General features: G+C 34.6%; 1 protein-coding gene across 1 annotated transcript; it reads right to left on the minus strand.

Moving 5' to 3' along the window:
* Nucleotides 1-1,594: 1,594 nt before the first annotated feature.
* Nucleotides 1,595-18,852, minus strand: LOC140958435 (structural maintenance of chromosomes protein 3). The gene is made up of 31 exons (XM_073415873.1): nucleotides 18,716-18,852; nucleotides 18,548-18,648; nucleotides 18,295-18,344; nucleotides 18,127-18,202; nucleotides 17,956-17,994; nucleotides 17,808-17,875; nucleotides 17,607-17,678; nucleotides 16,901-16,980; nucleotides 16,705-16,783; nucleotides 16,510-16,627; nucleotides 16,270-16,445; nucleotides 15,096-15,341; nucleotides 14,874-14,995; nucleotides 13,825-13,969; nucleotides 12,446-12,618; nucleotides 12,262-12,361; nucleotides 11,153-11,289; nucleotides 10,742-10,943; nucleotides 7,027-7,114; nucleotides 6,804-6,954; nucleotides 6,152-6,302; nucleotides 5,883-6,074; nucleotides 5,605-5,788; nucleotides 5,453-5,523; nucleotides 5,162-5,313; nucleotides 3,886-4,054; nucleotides 3,650-3,796; nucleotides 2,997-3,092; nucleotides 2,531-2,705; nucleotides 1,961-2,152; nucleotides 1,595-1,856 (listed from the first exon to the last, which is right to left on the minus strand). The coding sequence occupies exons 3-30, from the start codon at nucleotides 18,307-18,309 to the stop codon at nucleotides 1,962-1,964; spliced, it is 3,615 nt and encodes a 1,204-aa protein (XP_073271974.1). The 5' UTR covers nucleotides 18,310-18,344; nucleotides 18,548-18,648; nucleotides 18,716-18,852; the 3' UTR covers nucleotides 1,595-1,856; nucleotide 1,961.
* Nucleotides 18,853-22,670: the final 3,818 nt, after the last annotated feature.

A 22,670-nucleotide genomic window follows, 5' to 3' on the forward strand; every position in this document is an offset into this window, starting at 1 on the left:
ATCTAGTGTGCTAGGAGTTTCAATTAGACAACATAAGTCCTAAGTTGAAATGAATTTGTACAAATTGAGTTGTAAATCAAAGTCTTCTAGTGAAGCTTTCCTACGATATATATATTACATTTAATTATTGCTACTGTTTTTAAGATACATTCATGAAGCATTTTATGCGTTCTTCAAATACTCAAAATATTGTATTCAAGTGTTTGATAAAATGCTTCAACCAAAAACATTTGTTCATATTCAACGTGCATATATTTCAAATGCTTTGCAAAATATTTAATCGATTTTTACGATGGATTATTTTGAGTGTCTTTAGCTTGATTTGAAAATCAAACTCAATTTAATTTCTCGGTGTTCAATATTTTAAAAATCGAGCTATTGTAGCTCAATGTTTGTCCCCAAACGATCCTACCAGATTTCTTTAAAATATTGATATAAACATGCAATATCTTTTAGAAATTTTTTTTATTAAATATAAGAAAATATTAAAACTAATTCATAAAAACTCATATAAAATCGTCTCGTTAATCAATTTGTGAAATAAATTTCTATCCAACATGACTCATGAAAAAATATCGTTTTGTGTAAATATTTTTATTTTTCACTCAAGATATAGACCGAGTCGACTCGTTCAATAAGTATAGATCTGTAAAACCATCTCATATAAGACTTACTCAAACTAATTTAGTTAAATTTTATCCTATTGGCATCTCTAAAATAAGGATTGATTTATTATTCAAATCGTAAAGATTGAGAGACAAATCTCTACATTATATTTTTAAATTTTAACATCACTTATATGAATTTTTGTTAAATTTATTGATTTAAGCGACAATCAATTCATATCATAAGAAAATAATTAACGACTTTATGATATGCAATTGTATTGGAATAATTAAATAATCGACTTTTATTTCTCACAAAACACATTATTGCAGATTTATGACAACAAGATTACCATATGCAACACGAAAACATAAACAAACATTAAAAACATTTCCTTCAGAAACTGTACTAAAAAGATAAAATATTTTTTTAAGTGCAATTTATATACAAACATATAAATTATATTGTTCATGCACTATGAATGGTGGAACAATTTACATATTGATTTTAAGTTTTGTCCAACCTGTTCATATTCAGCTTCCGAGTCATTATATTAATTTTCAACAGAGAGAAAATTCAATCTAACATGAAGTACAGCAATAACATCAGTCACATCGGAAGTGAGGAAAGTATAATATTAATATAATAAAAGATAAAATGTAATTCATAATAAATACAACTTAAAGAACCACAAATATCTGGGGAAAAAAATACACACAGCATTTTATGTTTCACATTGTGATACAATCCATACCAAGAAACGCTTACTTCAAATTTCGAAATTGCAAAGATTCGAAGCAACCGAAACATATATAAATCAACAAAATTTAAGGCCTCGATTAGTATGATGTAATAAAATAACATAGGAATGGAATCAGTTATCATATTTAGAATACAATGAATATGTGAATGGAATGGTAGAAACATGACATTTCATACGAGTGTTTTATCACAAGTAATGATAAAAGAACGGAAGAACTTGGACCAATTAAGAACAAAAACAGATGTTTACTGAACAGATCAGTTCATATCAGACAATAGCCACAAACAACAGTCCGTACATTCCAGCAACTTTTATATAACAAGTAGCAACTTTACTTCAACAGAAGAAAAGGTAAAGACAACACGGATTCAATATCAACACCGATTACAAATATTAACATTGTAAAACAAGTTATATAATAAGACCGGGATATCTATAATTTATGAAGATTCGTCCAGGTCATGGAACATTTCATGCTAGTTGGCTACTGCAAAAATAATGAAATATCAAGTAAATATATGATTGATTAGTCAAACAGTGCAGAAAGTTTAATTGTTAGAAAGTTCGAAACTGTGTTAATGATATGCTAACCTCAATCAACATCGTGTGATTGATCATGCTCAACGAAATCTAAGGCGTCTTCCTTGGAGACAACATTAACACGGCTGACTCTGTTTTTGTGTGTCACACCGTAAATCTTGTCAGCGACTTTCACAAGCTCTGGACGAAAGGTCGTGGTTATGAACTGAGTGCCAGCCATGTCTGCCATTCGACGTACCATATCTAATCAAAAGAAGTTAAAGAAGCACAGAAAAGAAAATAACAGTACCAATTGTAAAGTTAAAAAAACAATCACGCACTCAACGCTATATGTAAAAGCATGGACGATAAAGAACAAGAATTGAGAATTCAGTTGGATGGCAATGGAACGTATTTTTGGGATGGCAAAACTTATGATTCACATTAAATTTATTATTTGTTATTTGGAGTTCTTTGGCACTGGGCGCCTAATGACTGACTAGAAGTCAGAGGATTTTCTATCCCGTTAGCTAGTTTTTCTTGAATACCAGCTCATGGAAAATTCCAACAGAGCACCTCTACTACTTCATGAGTCGAAAGATTAACAAGAAACTTCAAAAAGCAGCTCAGAGTGAAGGATACTTCCAACAGCAGTTCTGTACTGAGGATCAAGTGCAGCATCTATCTCATCAAAAAGATAAAATGGAGCTGGATCACATCGTTGAATGGCAAAAATTAAAGCCAATGCCACAACAGTCTTCTGACCTCCGGACAATTGTTTCATGGACTGAGTTTCCCCTTGCCCGGTGAAAGAAACCTGCCACATATAGAGAAGAGCAAGTGGGAAAATATCAGATCAGAAATCACATAAGAACTACACTAGCAAACAGCCAAGCACCATGTATTGTGTGAAGTTCTCTGAGATACCACGTTCGGCATTTCAAGATGCTCCAGTTTACTTTCAGCTTCTCATTAAAATTGCATAAAAATAAGTACGCAGAGCTAAAAACCAGTACAATAAAAGATGGTCACTGGTGATGAAAATGACGTTAAATGTGTTTTTTCTTTAGAACAAAATATTAGAAAGCCAAAGAAAATAAAAACATGCCTTCACTTTGACACCAATGTATTTCTCGATCCTCCCCTCTGCATCTGCAGGACGAGGATCATCATCATCTTGATCGTTATCGATGTCATCGCTGTCCTGTAAATCAATGGCGGAAATCTATCAAAAGTTTCTCATCAAGGTAGTGAAATATTGAAATTTAAAATGAAAAGAAGAGCAATTGCATCTTACAGTTGATTCCATCACCAAGCAAAACCTCATTAAGTTTCCCGATATTGATGCAAAAACCAATGATATATTGGCTCCCGGTTGTTAAGTGTTTGCTAGTTAGTTTGCTTTAGAAATAACTCAGATTATCATTACTGGTTCGTTAAGTTCTAACTTCTAAGAACATAAGCAAACCAAAGTAAAAGCTTGGTCCTTGGCAGTCAAATTTTGTTATGTTCTGAACCTCACCTCCAATCATACAATAAAGTCAGGAGACCATAAAAATGAGGCAGTTTTACGTTTTAAGTTTACACACTAACAAAAATTATTGACCTATATCAAAGAGCACAAAGATATCATCTACATCAACAAATTTCATCAAATAGTCCTTCAAGACTCTTGAGAATCAAGTAAACCATTTCGTAATAGAATATGAAAAGGAACAAATAAAAGATCCCTAAAAATGCACCAAAGCTTATGACACAAACCTTTTTCTTCATCATAACCAAAAATCCATGACCTCCTTGCACGAGTTCCGAGAATACTTCACGGAAATGCTTAGCAACACCTTTAAATGTACGCTCAATTGATTCATCTTTTCTCATATCCAAAACTGATATAAGTTCTTTGATTTTCTACCAAAGGAGTGGGATTTGATATCAACATATAAGTACCTTCAGGTACATATGCTAAAAAATATCAGAACTACAAGAAATAACAGTACCTCGTCACCTGCATTCAACTCAGCTTGTCTTCTTTGGAGCTCTTCTCGTTGCTCAGTAAAATTTACATATTGATCAAGTGCTTTTTTGTTTACATGGCTGAACTGCTGCAGTTGCTCATTACACTTGTGAAGCAGCTTATACAGCTCTTTAATGTTTTTCCGTTTGTAACTAAAATTCACATCAGACGAAGATAAATTATGAAACTGGTCCATAATGAGAGAATTAATACATGCAATGGTTAGATTTTGACATAGCATGAAGAAGGGACAGAGAAAGATAACACGAGAATCACAAGCTTCTGTCATTATGCTTATAGTCAACCATTTTATGAAGAAAAGAACATATGATGGAAATAAATGATAAAGGGAATCATTAGATCAACTCGGATTTAAGCATATTTTCTACTATTTCTAAATTTCCCCCCAACTTGACCATGGAAATATGAAGTTAAGTGTTTTAACTTGTACCAAAAAATTGTCTTGGGTCACGTTACACCATGATAAACCAAGATTAGAGGAACAGGTGAAGTCAAAGTTAGAGAAATTGGGAGCAGTCAGACAGAGATCTGATATCTCATCTTTTGCTGAGCCGCAAAAGAATAGCCAAATAGAGTCCAATCAGATAGACAGAATTCAGCTTTTCATCTTGAATACGATAGTTTCCAAGAGAACTATGAATTGTTGACATATTCCCTTCTGTCACAAATAAACGATGATTCATAACTTTATAAGATAAATACATGATATTTCCCCTAGATGATTGAATGCATAGTTCAGGATCTACTGTAGTAAAATGTCTATCCGAAATCCAGAACTTTTTCACATACGTTTTATCCTCTGACATGATCAAAGAAGTGTTAAGTCGTTTCTCTAATAGTTTTACAAGAATGCCGGCAAATGTAACGTCAAAACAAGAACATAGCCTCTTAACAATGTTCCGTTTCAATCGAGGCTACAGAATTATGCACAATTGCAAATTACAATTTTCCCCATTAAATCTACATGTACTTTGTCACCACAGGGAAAAAAAAGCCATTCATTTACCCCTTTTTCTCGATAAATATATCTTGAAGAACATTTTTCTACATAAAGTAGAAGAATCAAGGGAAAAAACATACGATTGTTAAAAAATTTCAAAAAATTGATTTAGTCTAGGTGAAACTTCACATTTCAAACATCGAACTCAAAAGCAGATCCATTAACAGTAATTACGAAATAAACTGAGGAATCCAACAAATTTACAGGAAAGAAGTAAAACTTCAAAGGTGAGGATTACATTTCAAAAGCATCGGAAGATAGAGGACCCAGTTCCCGAATCTTCTTTGAGTACTCCTCTTGTTTGGCCAAATATATATTTTTCTTACTAAGTAGTTGCTCCAGTTCTTTTGCTTCGTCCTGCAGAGTGGATTGGTACCTATCTTCCAAATTCTACACTCAGAAGCACTGGTATTAAAATCTCAACTGAGAGAAACCCAGGCACATATACATAGAGGAAAGCAGGTAATTAAGAGGTGGAGAAACCCTCCTAAAAAAATTGTCAGAAAACTACACCTGGATAAAATACTACCTTTAGATTTTCTTTCTCAACTTTAATCTCTTTCAATTTCCTATCCCTATCATCGATGCTATCAGACGCTCCTGCATAACATATTATATGTTGAGTTCACGAAGCATTATTAAATTCAAATTAAAGTTTTCAAAAAGGAAATCTGTCCTCACTCTTCAGCTGTTGAGTCAGTTGATCAACTAATGACTTTGCATAGGCCAAGTCCTGACTTTTCAACTCAGCTTCTTCTTGTAACATATCGATCTCTCCAGATGATTTGACAGCCTCCAACTCTTCTTTCCTCCTAACTAGATTCGTAGATAGATTCATCTCAAGCTCATCTTTTCTTGTTTCAGTCTGTCAAAGGACACACGTTACAGAATCAACTATATGCCACAGAAAATATAATCAAGCACAAACTGTTTGTTTAAGTACGCATTCATTTGCTAACCTCCATCCGAGAACTCCTGCAAGTGATTAGCTGCTCCTTAAGCTTAGTTATTTCAGGATTCAACCGAGAGAGCAAGTCTTTATCTTCAGGTGTCAAGTGATCAACAAGTTCCGTCCCCATTTCATCTTCTTTCATTGAAATATTAGCTCTATTCTGCTCTATTTGAGCTGATATACTGGTGAGTAACTTTTCCTGTAAATTTCAACCAACAAAATGAATTATAATATTCATACTGTCTTATCACTAGTCATTTATAGATGTTGACGCACTTTCTTTTCAAGAGACTTAGAAATGGACTGCTTTTGCCTCTCAGCATTCATCGCATCCTGCCTAATCTGTTCAAGTACAGATTTCTCATGAGCCAGCTTGGCATCATTTCTCTGCTGTTCTCCCACCAGTTCATTGATTTTCTGGTCAATCTGTGGGACATATTCAGTGAAAACAAAAGGGCTAAACATTGCACAAACAGTAACGTGTAGGACCAAACATTGATAAATAACTAAAGAAGGAACAATAACTAAAAGATGCACAGACACTTTCCCAAGAAATTCCACAATTTAATATTTCTGGACAGAAATGCACAATACAAATTCACAATCACCCATGGTTTTCAATTGGTGGTGGTATGCTAGTACCTTTTTTGTTACATCAAAAACATGGTGACAGGATTCCATGCATATCCACACATGCATGAGAATAACAACGTCAGACAATAAAACCTTTATTTATGATAGCAACCACAAATACAGAGATATACAACCCCACCAAAAAACAAACTATAACAGGTAAAAAATGTCATCAATCGATATTTCAAGGTATCATTTATATACAAGACTAACTAGAAACACAAGGGAGCCAAACAGTGGATGCATAACAAGAATGAATTGGTAATATGCTAGAAGGTGAAAGCTAAGAAGGATATCTTGAAGTTTGCATTTAACTTTCTCCAGTTCAACTTCCTTCATGTTAATCGACTTTGTATTTTCTCTAATGGTCTTCATGAATTTCAGTTTTGAACGCCTGTAGTCATAAAATCCCCCAGTCATGCCACCTTTTTTGTTTACTTGATCACCTGCATCAAACGATTTTGTGAAGATCCTGGCAAGAATAACCAAACAACAAAGAGGGTGAAATTCACACTAACCTTCTAAAGTGATGCAGTCCAGGCCATCTGTACGGGCAACCCTTGTAGCAACATCTAAATCACGGCAAATTACAGTCTTTGCAAACACCTGAAAATTAGAGGAAGAACAAAGTTAAATAAGATACGTCATAATTAGTAAACCTGACAAAAACCACGAGGCTTGTTGACAATAAGACATAAAATCAACATGCACGAATATTTTCTTAATTTGGAAAATGCTAGTAATGCCAAAGAGAAATTGACCATACTTCCAACCCCAGTACAAGTAGGTAGTGCCAACTTAGGTGACAAGAATCTCTCTCAATAAAGTCAAAAGCGGTTTGTTGGATATATATAGTATTTTGGTATTTGTTATATTAGTAGTAGAAACGGCCAAAAGGGTTTAGCAAAATATGTTTTTGTTCCTTTAAATCTTACGATTTTATACGGTTAGAATTTAATTGCTTATGTTGTATATAAGCCATTCTATTCTCTATAATTCTTCTCTGATTCATAAATGAAAATGAGTTTTTACTCAAACTTCGGTACACTCGAACGTGGTACCAGATCTAAGGTTCTAGGCTTTGCTTCCACAAAAAAATTTCCCCTCCGAGTGCAATTCTGGAATCTGTTGCCTTGGGGAGTGCTTCTGGTATTTTATCGTGTTTACTTGTGAAACATTGGAAATTTTTGCTGCTCGGAGCTTCGGTTAGCTGCGATTCAGAGATTCAGTCGTAATTTTGCTGGAATTCATTGTTGTTGAAGTCAATTCGCAACCAAATTCAATGATCCACCGTACACCCACCCTTCCGACAACCCATGTATGAACTTAGTCCATAAACAGTTGATTGGATTGAGAATTATGGAATCTGGAGTCGAGTTAAGTTAATAGCATTGTTTGCGAAGAATAAGCTTGGTTTTATTGAAGGAACTTGTCAGCGTCCAGATATAGGCCATATCACGTTACACCAACGAGAGAGATGTAATGACTTGGTGTTATCTTGGTTAGTTAATGTTGTGTCTAAGGATATTTTTTGAGGTATTGCGTGTTCAACCGATGTAATGACTTGGTGTTATCTTGGTTAGTTACTGCAAACTTAAGCAACTCTGGATGAGTATGCTTCTTTAGTCACTCTTCTTTCATGTGAGTGGGCAACTGCCCGAAAGTATATGGAACATGAGCAACAACAGCAGTTGCTACAGTTTTTAATGGGCCTAAATGATAGCTTTAGATATATAAGGAGTCAAATACTTATGATGAATCCTCTGTCCATTGCTGGTCAAGCCTTTTCCATTATTTCTCAAGAAGAGTCGCATGGGTCTTTGTCCTCTATGAATGTGCCAGAAGCTGTGTTTTACTCAGTAAAAGATAGGGGTGATAGCTTGAAGAAGGGTGTGGTTCGATGTTATAACTGCAACTGGACAAGGCATACTAAGGCTACTTGTTACAAGTTGATAGGATATCTACCCGGCTATAGATTTCATAAATCATGTAATAGAGGTGCTGCTAAGAACAAAGCAAGAAAGGACCTGCTGCAGTGCAAATGGCTGATGGCTGCAAGATAACAATTTGCCAACTGAGACTTATAGTTCTGCCCCTCTTTTCACTCCTCCTCAGCATGCTGATATCTTGAAGCTATTAGGATCAACTCACTTGCATTCTTCCAATGATGTTGTCACAAACATGGCAGGTAACTTCTCTGAATCTGGTCCTACAGATTGGATGATCGATATGGGTGCTAATGAACACATGACTGGTACCTTATCATTGCTTCAAGTGCCAAATCTTTAGCTGATCTTTCTAGTTCAGTACAATTTACGAATGGTAGCAACCTTTGCACTAGTCATATTGGATCCGTAGCCCTGTCCAATACAACCAATCTTTCTCAGGTCTTACATATTCCCAACTTTCATTTTCACCTTTTTATCGATTTCAAAATTCACCAAGTCTCAAAATTGTTTTGTTGATCTCTATCCACACTTCTGCCTCTTTCAAGACCTCAAGAGTGGGAAGCTCGTGGGGATTGGCCAGGAGAAGAATGGATTATACCATCTCACAACAAATTTAACCCAGAAATCTTGCTCTACTGCTGTACGTTCTTGGCCTCATACTTTGTCTCAATGTAACACTATACATTTCCAGCATTCTGTTATTAATTGTAATTCTGTTAAGAATAATGTTCGGCGTCAACACTTAGGACATGTGTCATCATCTTAAATGCATTCATTGCCTTTTATATCAAAGGATCTATCTTTGTCACATTGTTCAATATGTCCTCAACCAAAACAAACTCGTGTGAGTTTTCTTAAAGCTAGTTTATCTAAATCTTTATCTCCATTTCAGCTTACACATGTAGATATTTGGGGGTGTGGTTGGTACACCACATACAATGGGAAGCACTATTTCTAACAATTGTTGATGACTTTTCCAAAAGGAACTTGGGTTTATCTCATGCACTCAAAGATAGAAGTCCTTAGGATCCTTACCCAATTCTTTGTCATGGCAGAAAATCAATTTTCCCAACAAACTAAAGTCATTCGAACAAACAATGCAACTGACTTTTTTAAGTCTGCATGCAGTTCATTCTTTTCTGCCTTTGGTGTTATTCACCAAAGTTCCTGCCCATATGTACCTCAACAAAATGGGATGGTTGAGCGGAAACATCGGCATATCCTCAACATAGCCAGATCTTTGAGATTTCAGTCCTCATTGGCTCTCAAATTTTGGGGCAGTTGTGTTCTAACAGCCGCTTGTCGTCTCTTTGACTGGGGTGCTTGTCCTATGTCTCGTCGTTCGCTCATGGGATACTGTGTTAAATTTCTCTGTTGTCCCGGAGAACCGAGAAGCAGACAACCGTGTCACGATCTTCTGCCAACGCTTATCGAGCAACGGCTACTGCCACACGAAATTACTGGGATTGTTGGTCTTTTAACAGATATGAGAGTGAATTAAATGGGGCTGGCCGCTTTGTATTGCGACAACCAAGCCGCATTACACAATGCCGAGAATCCCATGTACCATGAACGAACCAAACACATTGAAATCGATTGCCGCTTTCTTTTTTATAAGAAAAAGATATTTTAATAATAATATGATAAGAAATAAGTACATCAGTGGACTAGTGATCCACTCTCAACAGAATTTAAATAATTTCAACGATGTATCAATGATACACATAAGCCCAATCTCGCAATATATCTAAGATCGTCATCATGAGTGCCGATCCACATAGCAACTTTGATCTTGAGAAGATTAAAACTGGTGTGATTTGGACAGCCCATATTTCGACAAATCTTCAACTTGCTGACATCTTTACTAAGAGCTTGAGGAAAGATCGACATCTTTTCTTATTATCCAAGCTTGGTGTTCGAAATCTGCACCCATCTTGAGGGGTGTGTTTTGGATATATATAGTATTTTGGTATTTGTTATATTAGTAGTAGAAACGGGTTTAGCAAAATAATTTTTTGTTCCTTTAAGTCTTACGGTTAGGATTGAGTAGCTTAGGCTGTATATAAACCATTCTATTCTCTGTAATTCTTCTGTGACTCATAAATGAAAATGAGTTTTAACTCAAACTTCGGTGCACTCGAACACAGTTGTCTTTCACCAAAAAATAGTGGCTGGATAGTTGAAGAAACTTTATTCAAAGATCAATTTCAACTCACGCCACCTACATTTATACCAGTGCACTTAAGATTATAAAAAGTCAAAAAAGTTATGGTATGAGTCCAACCTGAGCAAACGCAGAGTTATAATCCTGGGAGAACCTTAACTTCTTCAAAAGCGGTACCACATCAGAACTCTGTGGATAAGTAACATGTGGAGCTTGCACTCTGTTTAACGGGATGAATGTGACCCGACCGCCTTTCTGTGCGTTAAGGTGCCTAATTATCTTGGTTGATATTTCATCATTTTCAACCACCACGTGAAATAAGCTGAACAAAGAGGAACATATAATTGTAGGCTTGCCAAATGGAAAACATGCTTCCAAAAACTTAGAAGTTATGTGTAACAATGTGCTGCATGTTTCTTCTCTGTTGATGTTCCTCTGGCGTACCATTAAGAGGAACAGGAAGAATAAATAGTTATGAACTGCAAAACTAAATTAAAGTGTCTGTGTAGGTATAACAAAATTTGTTTTTACCTGTTTCCAGCAGTAACTTCAACTGCTGTAAAAAACTTTTCATCACAATCCAGCAACTCAAAAACAGGGCCAAACACACCACCAATTTCATTCTCTCGACATATTCTTCTCACAGAATTCAGTCCTCTTCTTATATCCTGAGCGGGTCAAATGGAGATAAGAATTAGCTAGACAAAATATTAACGAAGGAATAGACTTAGGATGAGCATAGCAGAAGGGACTGAAAAGAGAGATAACTGTTAGACCAATATTAGGACTCAGACTCAACATGAGAGCTAAACCAAATTGGATACTTTATGGGGTAGGATAACCACCCCTAAAACTTTAAGTATCACTCTACAATTTCTCATAAAACTAAAAACTGATAAAAGATTGTAACAATAACACAATATTTATCCCCTGCAAGTAATGTCAGCTAAGATTTTACAATCAAATTTCTCCAGGAATCCAAAATTAAGTCACATAAAACCAAAACAGCAGCAACAGCAAAGAGTAAAATTTCCGAACTAAAAATGCCTGTAGACATCAGTCTCTCAAGCATTGAAATACAAGAAAAGGATAATATCATTAAGCAAACTTCACCAAGTACTGTATGACAACACAAAGGGAAGATTGTAATTCATAGAAAGAACAAATAAGAAGAAAACAATTCAGGTGATAAGACAAATCTTTCAGAATCTTTCGACTCAATTGTTCTTTTAGTACAAAGACGACCATATGGAGACAAACATAAAAAAAAAAAAAAGACCACAATATTTGTCTTACGTGACTATCAACAGAAATCCCCAACTCCTTCAAAATTTACTTTTATTTTGATCCCTGGACATTATGATCGTCATAATTTTGTAATGCTCTATCACCATAGCCAAAACTTCCCTATCTCCATTCTTCTCATGAGTATGTTACATATACACTCACCCTACCCCCAACTCTAAGATGATCCACTACATTTCCATCAGTAGATCAACATTTTAATCACTGCTGTCAACCTGACTGAAGTTAATCAACATGATGCTCATAAAAATACAATAATAGTAAGAGGAATACCAAGTTCAATAAGCTACATCTATGTTTTATTGTCAAATAAACTTTTGACATCAAGCACTCACACCAGGAGTCGCGTGATCAAGGCTTTTCTCTGCTTTCACAACCTCTGACTTGAGCTGTTCAATTTCAGCAGAAAGCTCACTCTCTCTTCCCCACAATGACCTTCATATTGTTAATAAGATTAGACTCACTGCACAAGGAAAAAGTAAAACATCTGGCAAAGAACAACCATAGTAATAATCATACTTTCGCTCGTCATGCAACTTGTCTCTCTCAACTTTGTAATGGTTGTAGCCTTGTCTATATCCAGAAATGAGAGACTCAAACTCAGCAGCTTCACTTTTTCTGCCCTTAATGTAGGCGTCTTGCTCTCTGATATCTTTTTCAAGAAGATCAATTTCATCCCTAAGTTTTCTCTCCTGAAGGAGATAAATTTCAAATCTTGTTAATTTCCCTCAATACTGTGCAATAGGCATTCTTAAGAGACAAAATAACTCCACTACAGAAAAGTAAAAGGAAACAGAAGGCAGCAAATCAAAATATCAATCTAAAGTTTCACCCACGTCAATCGCCAAGCTCTCAAACCTTGTATTGTACAAATGATAAATTGAAGCTGGCCGTAAAATGGAACAGTTTATACTGTAAATGTCATTGCCTTTTCAAACCAGACCAGACAGTTATGATTTGTAATGTATATACGCCTTGTCACTACTAATCAAGAAATTTCAGATTTGATAGGCTACTAAAACAAGTAAACTAATTAAAATTCTCTGCCGAAATTTCCATATTTAATGTTCGGACAACACAAAAATAGATCTTGACAACGATAACAATATTTGTACCAGACATTTCCCAGAAGACTGTACCCCATCTACTAGAGTATTCCCATACTCGGAGGAAAAAGGCCCACAAACTGAAATGTCATAGCTGGATACTCAATACAGGCTCTTTTGTTCTCTAATTTCTCTCCAAAAACAGGATAGGCTAGTAACACTCAATGAAGCCCCTCGATGGCATTGCAATTTCCAACATAGAGATTATTTAAAAAAACTATGATGTGTCAGAAATGCACGAATTGAACTTCCTGCAATAATATTTTTCTCATTCTTCCATAACATCTCTGTTCGTGTAGGATATATTATATGATTTCATGTAATCTTGTATTATGGTTAGATTATGCTTTGAACACAATTGATCATTATATTCAGATTTGTAGGGGATATATTACTATATTTAGAGGATAAAACTCTTGTATATATAGCCTTGTTGTAAAAATAAGAAAAACATCATTCATCTTCATACTTTGTTGGATAAAATATCAGAAATTGGTATATTTGATTATAAAGGGCTATGTCTAGAATATAAGATTCCCAATATGAAATATAGATAACAATTTGGTTGACCAAAGGACAAAAAGTGCCAATTGGCTGTGTTAAAAACAGAGATTTGATTAACTCACATACAACATATCTCAGAAGGAAACTTGAGAAATAAATGAAACCTCAGCAATTCAAATTAGCCACCAAAAAGACATTATGAAATGTACTTCAAAATGTACCAAATCATCCAAAAGTCTCCATGAAACAATTTCAAGACAAATTTAGTAACAACGGTAAGGAAAGCACCTGTATACGGTTAGAAGATAAAACTTGTTCATAGTCCTTAATTTCTTTTTGAAGCCACTGGTCACGAGCGGTTTTACTTGCAAACTGGGTAGCACGACCCTGTTTCTGATACAGAATGCTAAGCTTCTTTTCACGTTCCATAATACTACATAAAGCGAAAAAAATATTAAAATAGAAATTATACACCAACCTAGAAATACACTTATGTACAATAACATGGACAAACTAAATAATAAGTCATGAGAAAGTGTTGAAGTAGAAAGAAGGTTATCCTTCCACCGTACATCCTCTAGGAATGAAACAGCAAGTGAAACAACAATCCAGCTCTTCCTCTAAATGCCGCTTCAGAATATGCGGAATAGATGGGAAAATGTTTTTAGAAAAAGTGCATGGGAAGAGTAAAATATGATTTACGAGGACAAGTTACAAGTTTCTTGCGTTTTCATTTGATTTTAAATCTGAATTCGTCCTTAATGTATAAAGTAAAATGAATAGAAAAGTAACATGTCCAAGCCATGGAAAAGGGGTAAGATTCAAATTGTCCCCTTCCCAGCCCGTCAGTACCAGCCTGAGGAAGGAGAAAGATACATACAAGAAAAATAACATAATATCCTAGCTGTATTGTTGCCATAGTTTATTAACATAATCTTGAGAATACATCCACACAAGGATAAAAAAATGTATCAAAAAATTCAGATTAAACTCAACTAACTTCAAGAAGATTGGGAACAACTATTTCTAGCCCCACTCATTTACACCACATAACCAGAAAGTTGCAAGAGGTGTCCCAGAATACAATTGTACTTGAGAAAAAACTCACAAAGGACGCACATATAGATGACCTTAAACTTTGATGTAAAAACTTCCTTTCCTTCCAGGAGCAACCAAAAATTAAAAATTCAACTAATCAGACAGACAGACACTATAATATCACTTGGATGAAAAATCAAAATTTGCTTGCTGCTTTTGTAAATCCAGATTAGAGAGACAGCAAATAGATGATGGAACAAGTTAAAAATTTATGAATACATGGAAAAGTGATAACAAACCCTCGAGTCAACTTCTCCTCCTGCCCAACTTGGTTCTCATACTGCTCGTTGATTGTTTTGAGCTCGGCATAAGATCCTTGAATTTCTTTATCCAAAAGTACAAGCTGTTTCACAGCATCCTCCTGTAATACAAATATTAAAAGATTTCACTAAGTTATACCTTCATTCTAAATACATCCTCCGAGAAATCAGAAATTAATGAGACTCCAGTTTCAACAGCACCTTGGCTTTAATATTCCCCTGGATCTTCTCATGCAGGTCTCTGTCATCAAGCTCAAGTTTTGCTCGCTTTTTAATAGCTTCTGTCCTTTGTTTCTCTATTGCTTCTTTTTCTCTGCTTAGAATTTGAGTTTCTTTAGTCAGATCCTTCAGCGACTTGTCCAACACTTTTGACCTTTCATGGGCATTTGAAACACTATTAAACATCTTGGCAGATGTTTCAGAAACAATGTTTCGTGCCTCTTCTATCTGAAAGTCGAGTAAGGGACAAGATGACATAAACTGGCATGACAAGGCACAGGGAGCTGACAGTATAGCAATTCACATACATCTATCAACAATCAGCTTTACCCAGATTAAATGCTTTACAGAGAGAACAAGCACGTAGTAAATGAAGTCTTGTCGGTCGTGACAATTGGCGATGTGATTAGAATTTTTACACATTTGGAACCAAACACACTTTTACACCATATGAAATCAGTGAGAAATAAATTGTATCAGTCAGTTAAGTCAGGTGTACAACCACAAAAGGATATAGTACTTATTTACTTAAAATCTTGTCTGCTAACAAATTGTATCACTCAGAAACTGAAGCTTAAGTCAGGGCTAGACTCTGTTTCTGCACCAGTCTTCTACACTTCCACAGTTTTCTAGAACAGGTGCAGTATGTAAGGATCTCAGTAGATTTAAATATTGGTCTATATTTTCCAATAAGAACCAATTTCTTTGACCAAAAACAAACAAAAGATAAAATGTGCATTTAAGAAAGTAGGAATACTCATGAAGTAAAATGGTAAATTTACAATAAAAGGATTCACAAGTAGAGTGTGCTATAAAGTAATAGTTTATTCCGTTGTCCCATAGCCAGGTTCTACTCAAACAAATTTCCATGGTTCAGAAAATCAAAAGTCTTCTTTTTGGAAGGAGGGAGAAATATATACAATTTACAATTTTTTTTCGGATAATGACTGGTAAATAATTAATTGAGAAGCTCAAGGTTACTAATTTTGTGTGGTAAGAACTAAGAAGAATAATTTTGGACACTGAATATCTGTTGTGGGACAAAAAAATACCCTTTAACATACCACAATCACAATGCAATGATTTCTTATCGGGAAAAATAAATCTCAATTCCATCTAAAAGGAAAGAAGACTGCAAGAATGTAAAATAACAAACCTCCACCAATTTCTGCTTGGCATCATGAAGTTCCTTGTCATAAATAGTGTATTCTAGAGATTTTCGCTGCTTATCAAGTTGCTGGTATTTTTTTAATTCCTCTTTTTCTTCATCAAGTTCCCGGAGTCTGTCATCCAAGTATTGGACAACCTGAATAATTTGCTTTTTCTTATTACCTGTACAGAAAACTGTTAGACAGAAATAAAAAGATAATTCAAGAATAAATAAAGAAACACCTGCCTGTCTCCTGCATGATTTTCAGACTTTCACGTCTTCTCTCCTCGTAAACTCGAGTTCCACCAATTTCTTTCAGCAGATCCAGTCTCTCTGAATCCTTCATCAATGTTAGAGATGCTATCTGCAAAAAAAGCATAACAGTTCGTGAAACCTGCAACAAGCAAAAGAAAGCAAAACAAGAAGACAAAAATTCCAGACCTTTCCCTGCTGCACAACATAATACGGATTAGAACGAGAGAATCCAGCACTTTCCAGCAGATTCATGACTTCTGTCTTCCTGAAAGCCACAAACAATCACACATCTGATCATCATAGAGGATAGATTTGGAAGTAAGGGAACAATGATCAGGCACAATATAAAAATATCCACGTGGGGAATCAAATTGATACACACGTTATATGTTTTCCATCCAAGAAATATTCATCTTTTTTAACACCAATAGTTCTCCTCAGACGTACTTCCTCCTTGTCAACCTGTAAAAGAAAATTAAAAAAAAGAAAAGAAAAGAAAAGAAAACAACCTTAAACGAGTTGTTTTATGAATCTGAGAACAGCCCAACAAACCAAACCAGATGTAAATATTGAAAAGCCACATGTGCTTTACAAAACATACAGTGCTTCTCTATACACCTACTAAACAGTGAGCCTAGTTTTACATGCAAATACCATCAAACCACAAATAAATAAACTACAGGGTGCGATCAAAGCCTAAATTAAAATATGAAAAATCTGGCCCTCAGTTCTATCAAGAGAGTTCCATTAGTTCCACAAGTAGTTCATAGAATATGTGGGCAGCACAAGTACAAATCCAAAATCCAGGGGACCCCCAAAATAATATTATTGACGTGTGTAACTAAATTTGAAGGAATCCAGTGCTGATATATACCTTCTCAATACCAGCACTACACACATTTGATGTCAAGTGACATTTTTTATTTGCGGTAAATTTGTTGGTTTCGGCCTATTTGGTTACGTAACTAAAAAGAAACACTTCTGAAGATTTACCCATGAGGGTTTAATTAAAACAGATGCAATTCTCATAATAAATTTCATCATATGAGCAATTCTTGTAAGATGTCTATGAATCATATGATCATTACTGGAATACGGTTGTCAGTGTTATCGAACACGATCTCCACAAACGCAGATAATAATTGGTGGCCTGCACCTTCCTGCACAGCCAGAAAAGTATATAACATTTAAAAAACAAAAAGGGTGATCACTAGAGCATTTATTGCCTCAGAAACTAGGTAGAATAATAAGGGAAACTGCAGAGAACATTATTGCAGAGAACAACTTACATGAAGCAACGCTTGCCTTTCTTCGCTGCGTAGGTTATGAAATAAATCGCTTATCACAAAGCGTATTGCTGAAAATATAAGTTCATTTGGCATTAGATTCAGTCCTAAAAAGAAAATATCAGGAGATAATATTTCAAAATGAAAGTACCATGGAAAAAGTTAGATTTGCCAGATCCGTTAGCACCAACTGCAAAACATAATATTCGATTCAGTGAATAACTACTTCTCTAGTACTCAACGTTCTCAATCCAGATAAGTGCATGGGTAAGAAAATAAACCGAAAATTCAAAAAATGAAGGTGGAAATTAAACTGATATACCAACACAGTTGACTTTGGGACTGAATGTTTCAGTGGCAACTTGCTCCCGGTAACTCTTAAACCCTTCTATTACAACCTAGAACGTAAGTATGGCATGCACGTGAGTGAGCGAAATTGCATAACACGATAGTAAAAGTATTCGATTGAGATGGAGGGGTGCTTAGTTACCTGCTTTATGTACATGGTGATGTTGAGAATCCAAAACGCTTGCAACTCCTCTGCGATATAAGAAACGAAATAAAAAATTTAGAAAAACTAAATTAATTAAAATTCAAATCCATACACAACTTCATCCATAAATGAAAATGAATAATTATGCTCTGAAGAAGCATAGCCAAAAAAGGATGCATCGTAAATTCAAGAAAAAAAAGCTACATCAAGAAGTGAGTAAATAAATCAAAATAGAGGTTAGACAACCAACCCACAAAGCTTGAACTGTCAGGAGATGATAAAAGTGCAGATTAACTCGAGTGAAGATAAATAGAGCCAACAAAACCCTAGTATTTTTGGGTTTTACGGAATCTGGAACAGGGAAGAATCTGTAGAGAAAATTTACGAGTCTGAAAACTTGTAATCACTCCCCACTCACCAGTTTAAGAAGCTGATTTTGAGCTTTGTTGAATTCAATGGCTTCCGCTGTACTGAAAATGGAGGGAATTGAATTGACGAGTTGCGAGATTTTATGACACGAGTCTTCCCGGTTTCTTTTTCGACAATTTTGTTCCATTTTAGGAAAAATAATAATTAATTTCTATATTTTTTTTATATATTTTTTTAATTCATTAGCGTTTGAATTTTTTGACAAACTAAAAATTTATCTTCACGTGTTTTTCGGAAAAAAATGTTTATGAATTCTTTAAAAAAAAGTCCGCAAAATGAACGATACGTGACATAATAGTACAAGAACAAATTATAGTGAAAAGAAATTAATTTGAATTTGAAAAAACAAAAGTTTTGAACAAGTAGATGTTTCGACTTAAAGAAATAGTCTAATAGTGTACAATCATAATTATACACTAATCTACTCGTTAAGTGATAATAACTTTGAAAGTTCTAGAGAGCGTTGTCTTATCAAATGAGCACTCATCTATATAAATGGATATCTCCATAACCTTACCAATTAAACATGGTGTTTATATCACATATGCTAGTCTCGAACTCGAACGACATTTATCCTTATTTTAAGCCGCTGAATTGACAAGGAACTACTTTAGAATATACAGTATACTTTATAATGAGATTCATGATCTACGTTGAGAGACATACATCATGATACTTATTGTATATTCAAGAATTTTATCTATGCAGCTTGCATTAGTATACAGATAAAATAAATATCATAATTAAATAAACCCTTAAAATATCATTAAAATAAAAATCGTTTTTATATAAGAGTCAATAAAGTTCAGGCCACAAGTTTGCTTGTTGGACACATGATTTAACAGTCTCTCACTTGTCTTATAGCCAACTACTCATAGATTCTAAACTCATTACTTTACGGTGCTTCTCAAATAATGATCCTGACATGGGATTCATTAGTGGATCATAAACTTATCTGCAGAGACGACTCCCTCTACTATATGTCTCATCTTTCCACGATCTACTGAATGATGTGAAACTTTCTCAGTATATGTTTGGAATGTTGATGAGACATTGGCTCTTTTGCTTGCGCAAAGGCACCAGTGTTATCGCAGTACATCGAGACTGGATCAATTCCTCGAGGAATGATGCCCAACTCTTGGACACAAATCTTCGTCCAAACAGTCATTGTTGCTACAATTGATATAGCTATATATTCGGATTCAGCTGTTTAATCTGTTGTCGTGTCTTGCTTGGAAATCTTCCAAGAGACATCACCACCATTGAGCTTGAATACAAATTCAGATATTGATTTCAAATTATCCACATTTGATTGAAATCTAGAATTAGTGTAATCTTCCAATTTTAATTCTTCACTCCCATATACCATAAATAAATTCTTAGTATTTCTCAAGTATTTAAGAATACACTTCACCGTTTTCCAATGCAATAGACCAAGATTCGACTGATACACACTTGCAACACTCAGTACAAAGGTTATATTAGGTCGAGTAAATATCATATCATATATAATACTACCAATGACAGACGCGTATGGAATGCGAGTATATCTTTTTGCTACCAATCTTGCCTTGAAGATCATTACATTCTCATTGGCCTCAAGTTTTTTTTTTTTTTTTTTTGCAAATCCATTTGCTTCCTATGATAACAATTCACTTAGGTAGATCTACTAAAGATCATACTTTGTTTGAATATATGGAGTTCATCTCGGAATGTATAGCTTCAAGACCTTTAGGTTAATCGACATCTGATAAAGTTTATTTGAAGTTTCTTGGATCACATCAAGAAATTAGCTCATCTTGGCCCAATTCAAGAAGCAGTCTCATCCGGTCATCCTCTTAGGTGGCCTTGAGACCTTTTTAGATCTCCTAAGAGCTTATATCTCTTCAACTGGTTGTTGGGGTATGTATTTTACTATTTCAAAATGAGTGTTTCTCAAATCTCCTCGAATTTTTATCTCACATTTTCTATCTAATATAAACTTTTTTTTCAAGGTTTTTTTCAAGAATATGACATTCCTTGAAAAAAAAATACGTTTATATCTTTGGGATCATAGCAAGTAATATCTGACAGAGTTCTTCGGATATCCCACAAAATAGCACAAATTGGCTCCACGATCCAATTTGTCTCCCATCGACTACTTTACATGAGCAGGACATCCTCATATTCTTATGAAATAATATTTGGGATGATTTCTCGTCCATATCTCATATAGTGTTTTATCCACTACTTTCATATGGACGTCGTCCAACAACATTGTCGTAGTCTATAGCGCAAATTCTCAAAATGATGGCAGCAATTCACTGAATCTCATCATAGATAAAAACATATCCATCAATATTCGATTAGGATGCTCTGACAAATCATTCCACTGTAGTGTAGCTGGTAGGGTCCATTGTGCTAGAATTTCATTCTATTTGAGATAGTCTTGAAATTTAGTACTTAAATATTATCCACCTTGATAAGATCGAAGTATTTTAACACTCTTTCCTAACTCTTTCTCTACTTAATTTCTGAATTCTTTGAATTTTTCAAATGCTTCAGACTTGTATTTCATCAAATACACATACACATACCTCGAGAAATCATCAGTAAAAGTAATGTATTAAAATTGCCCATGTTTAGTGCTAATATTCAGCGGGCCACATAAATTTGTATTGATCAAATCCAATAGATCATGCACATGATTCACTTTCCCTAGGAAATGGGCTTCAGTCATTTTTTCTTTCATACATGACTCACATATCTCAAAAGAGTTTATGTCAGAAGAATCAAACATGTAATCTCCCATTAATTTATGCATCCTCATTTTGGAAATATGTCATAGCCTAGCTTGCCATAAATTTGCTTGGTTAATACTATCTTGTTTCTTTTTTGTTTCTTGTTGTAATTGTTTGGACATTCTCTTATCATTTCCAAAACACTTCTTATTGTGCTTGTAGGAGCAGAATCATTTTTCTATTTTTTTTGGCGCATTTTTCATTCCAAACGAAGAGCTTACTAGAAAAAATAGACTTTTCTTTATTATGGTGGTCTTACAAGTCGTAAGCATGTTGACCAACTCTTGAAGGTTGGCCTTGAAATTAGTCATATTGAAATTCAGCATAAAAATGTCAAACAAGAAATGAGTGATAACAAGACGATGTCATCATGGAACTCATTGAAAATCATCAATTTCAGGCTCACTGCCTTTTTAATAAGCTCAGTCATATGTACACCATGTTCATGGGTTGATACCTTATCTTGCATGTATGTAATCAGGAGCTCTTTGAAATTAGTGTACCTCGTTGTATGAGTTTGAGCACTATACAATTCTTGCATGTGCATTTGAATGTCAACAACATTAATTATTTCCTCAAAATGTTTCTACATTTCGTTTGACATAGACACGAGCATATAACACTAAGCAAGCAGATCATGGTCCAACTATTTCTCAAGTTTTTGCTAGTTCAGTAAGATTGACATTTCAGATGTCTCTTTTTGAGAGGACCTAGTAAGTGTGTGCCGTCTCTTTCCAATGCTATAAAAAATTTTAAGTTTCTTTACCCAATCTTGATAGTTAGGTCAGTTATCTTGTTTCGATCAAGTATAACAGATAGTGGATTATTTGTCGAAATCATGAATATACTGAAAACGGAGACAAAATAAACGTTAGTGACTCTTTTAAAATATTTTATAAGAAATAAAATATGATATTTTGTTTTTATGAATTTTCACACACTATTTTGACATTTTTTTACCATCATATGATGAAAATGGGAAATCATATTTACTTAGTGAGTATACAAGACCCAATTGCTAAATTATGATATCGAATTATATCAGTCAATCATAATTTTCAAACAGTAGAACCCAATTGCAAGCCCTTGTAACCCTCATGTAATTTTCCCCACACTTGATAAGGGCCCAATAATATGATCTTGTTTATCTTTATGTGTTGAGCG

Source organism: Primulina huaijiensis, chromosome 15 (genome assembly GCF_012295235.1).
Source record: "Primulina huaijiensis isolate GDHJ02 chromosome 15, ASM1229523v2, whole genome shotgun sequence".
NCBI lineage: Eukaryota > Viridiplantae > Streptophyta > Magnoliopsida > Lamiales > Gesneriaceae > Primulina > Primulina huaijiensis.